Here is a 2,196-nt window from a genome sequence, read left to right on the forward strand (position 1 = left end):
ATAGTAAACTTAAAATTACAACCCAAGCCGCTCACCTCATTAGACATCTATCTAGCTCTCGCTCATGAAAGTATTGCTTTGCTAGATGACCTATTGACGAAAATAGCAAAAAGAAAGATATAGATATAAGATGGATATGATAAACAAATAAAAAAGGGAGATGGGCACATTTAATACAGTGGGGGGAAGTGAATGGGAATGAGAAAATGCTGTAAGCATTTGATGATTTAATTGTCAGTATCAAGGAGTGGGAAAAGGCAAACTCTTGACTTCATCTGCTTCTCTCATATGTATTGATTTGGTTTGGTTCGGTTTGATCTGGTTTGGCTATATGATACTACTACACACAACTTGTTGATCTTGGATGTAAAAGGGAGAGATGGAAGATATCACGTGGGGAGGCATGTGGGAGGGTAGGGAGAGGCCTAAACGAGGTTAAATCATAAATGGATAACAAAAAGTTAAAAGAAAAAAAAAAAAAAGTGATGTTTCTTGGAACCTCTCATTGCGGATCTTGCCTCTCTCTCCCCTTTGCTTTAGCATTACTAATCACTCTTTAGTTTATTAATTACTAACTATTATTGTAATGTATTTCAAGAGAGAGATTGTGTGTGTATAAATACACATAACAAGTCGTTCTCGAGCTCTCCCAATCTGAATCTCTGATTGGAAGAAGAAGAAGGTTTCCTTTGTTTCAAGAATTGAGTAAACAAACAAAAAAATGGCATCATGGAAGAAAACAATAGCAACACCGTTCAAGAAGGCAGCAACATTCTTCAACCAACCGCAGCAATCACCCCAAAAGGGTGGCCGCGGTGGAAGAATGGATGCAAAAGCGAGAGAAGAGCACGAGAGAAGGATGGTACAAGAGCTTCAAGGAGAAGTCATGGCTTGTGGTTACGATGATGTTCTCGTCATGTGGTCTATTCTCGACAAATCTAACTCCTCCAATAACCTCACTTCTTCTTAACCCCAAACCAACCAAACAAACATGGTTTTCTTTTTGTACATATGTTAAAAGTGGTACTAGCCCTCCATAGCAGCCACCTCCTTCTCCTCTTCCTTCTTATCTTTACTTCTTCTGCGGTCATGGCTTAAGGTCTAGTGGGTTTTTCTCGACGAATTATCGTCCAGAATATGGAGATGTTACTCTCTCTTTTCTTTTTCTCTTTTGATAATCCACGTGATTATGTTACGGTGGGATTTTTTTTTATTCTGGAGAGAAAAAATGTCTTTCTTGAGTTCTATATCATTTGTATGAGATGATTAGCATTAATTGTTTAAGAACTCAAGAACTAGTTCTCCATAATGTAAAAGCCATGTATTGACCGAAGTTGCACATGTGTTAAATTATTAATCAGAAGACCAAAAGAAAGTCCATTAGTATTGAGATTGATTAACTATGAAATTTCAATGTAAACGGTATTCAACTCACCGACAATTCCGTTTTTGTTTTGACCAACTAATTAGTCAAAAAGAAGTAAATTTTAACAAATTGTTAATCTGAAAAGGCAAGTAATCGTCATTTTTGCCAAGAGGTAAGTAATTATCATACTGCTCTATCATTCTCTTCGATGTTAGTACTACTTTTGCATTTTCGGTATCACACCCTATCCACTGAGTTGATGTTCCTAACTTCGGACGGACACATGGAGAGTTGAAGCCTTAAAGGCTTCCCATACACTGAACTCAACAAAAAAAGAAAAACAATTCACTCACAAGTAGACCCAACTCTGTTATAACCACAAAGAGAAAAGAAAATGTAAGGTATGACCTAAATTTGGAACTGGGCATTTTTTTAATTGGTTTCTTCAATTTCAGTTAGGTTTATTACCAGCTAATTACCTAGAAGTATAAAAAGAGGAAACACAAAAGTTCATTATAAGTTGAGTACGTATCCGTAATAAAAATAACAATATGTGTAGGTTAGAGTATGAATGATATACCACAACATAAAGTTCAAAAAATAAATTCAAAATTCTTTTATTCATCAAACTGATTTCCATTATGTAATATTATGTTCTTATTATTTTTTTTTTTGAAACTTAATATTATGTTCTTATTATTACTACTACTCAAATTTCTGCCGATTCAAAAGGCCACAAGTACAACTCATAAATTCTACACAACAAAAAAACTGATCAATAATCTCCACACAAGATTACAAAACTTCCATCAGAACAATTCCGAATAAAA

At 34.9% G+C, this 2,196-nt stretch overlaps 1 protein-coding gene across 1 annotated transcript; it reads left to right on the forward strand.

Annotated features, from left to right (window-relative positions):
• The first annotated feature begins 451 nt into the window (after positions 1-451).
• LOC125605524 lies at positions 452-1,386 on the forward strand. Its single transcript, XM_048775221.1, has one exon. It carries the CDS (start codon positions 722-724, stop codon positions 968-970), a length of 249 nt encoding a protein of 82 aa, XP_048631178.1. The 5' UTR covers positions 452-721; the 3' UTR covers positions 971-1,386.
• Positions 1,387-2,196: the final 810 nt, after the last annotated feature.

This window comes from Brassica napus, unplaced genomic scaffold, assembly GCF_020379485.1.
Source record: "Brassica napus cultivar Da-Ae unplaced genomic scaffold, Da-Ae ScsIHWf_764;HRSCAF=1103, whole genome shotgun sequence".
Lineage (NCBI taxonomy): Eukaryota > Viridiplantae > Streptophyta > Magnoliopsida > Brassicales > Brassicaceae > Brassica > Brassica napus.

What these genes read in the sequence shown, in the direction of transcription:
- LOC125605524 (XM_048775221.1), top strand. Translation starts at nt 722, where the DNA reads ATGGCATCATGGAAGAAAACAATAGCAACACCGTTCAAGAAGGCAGCA.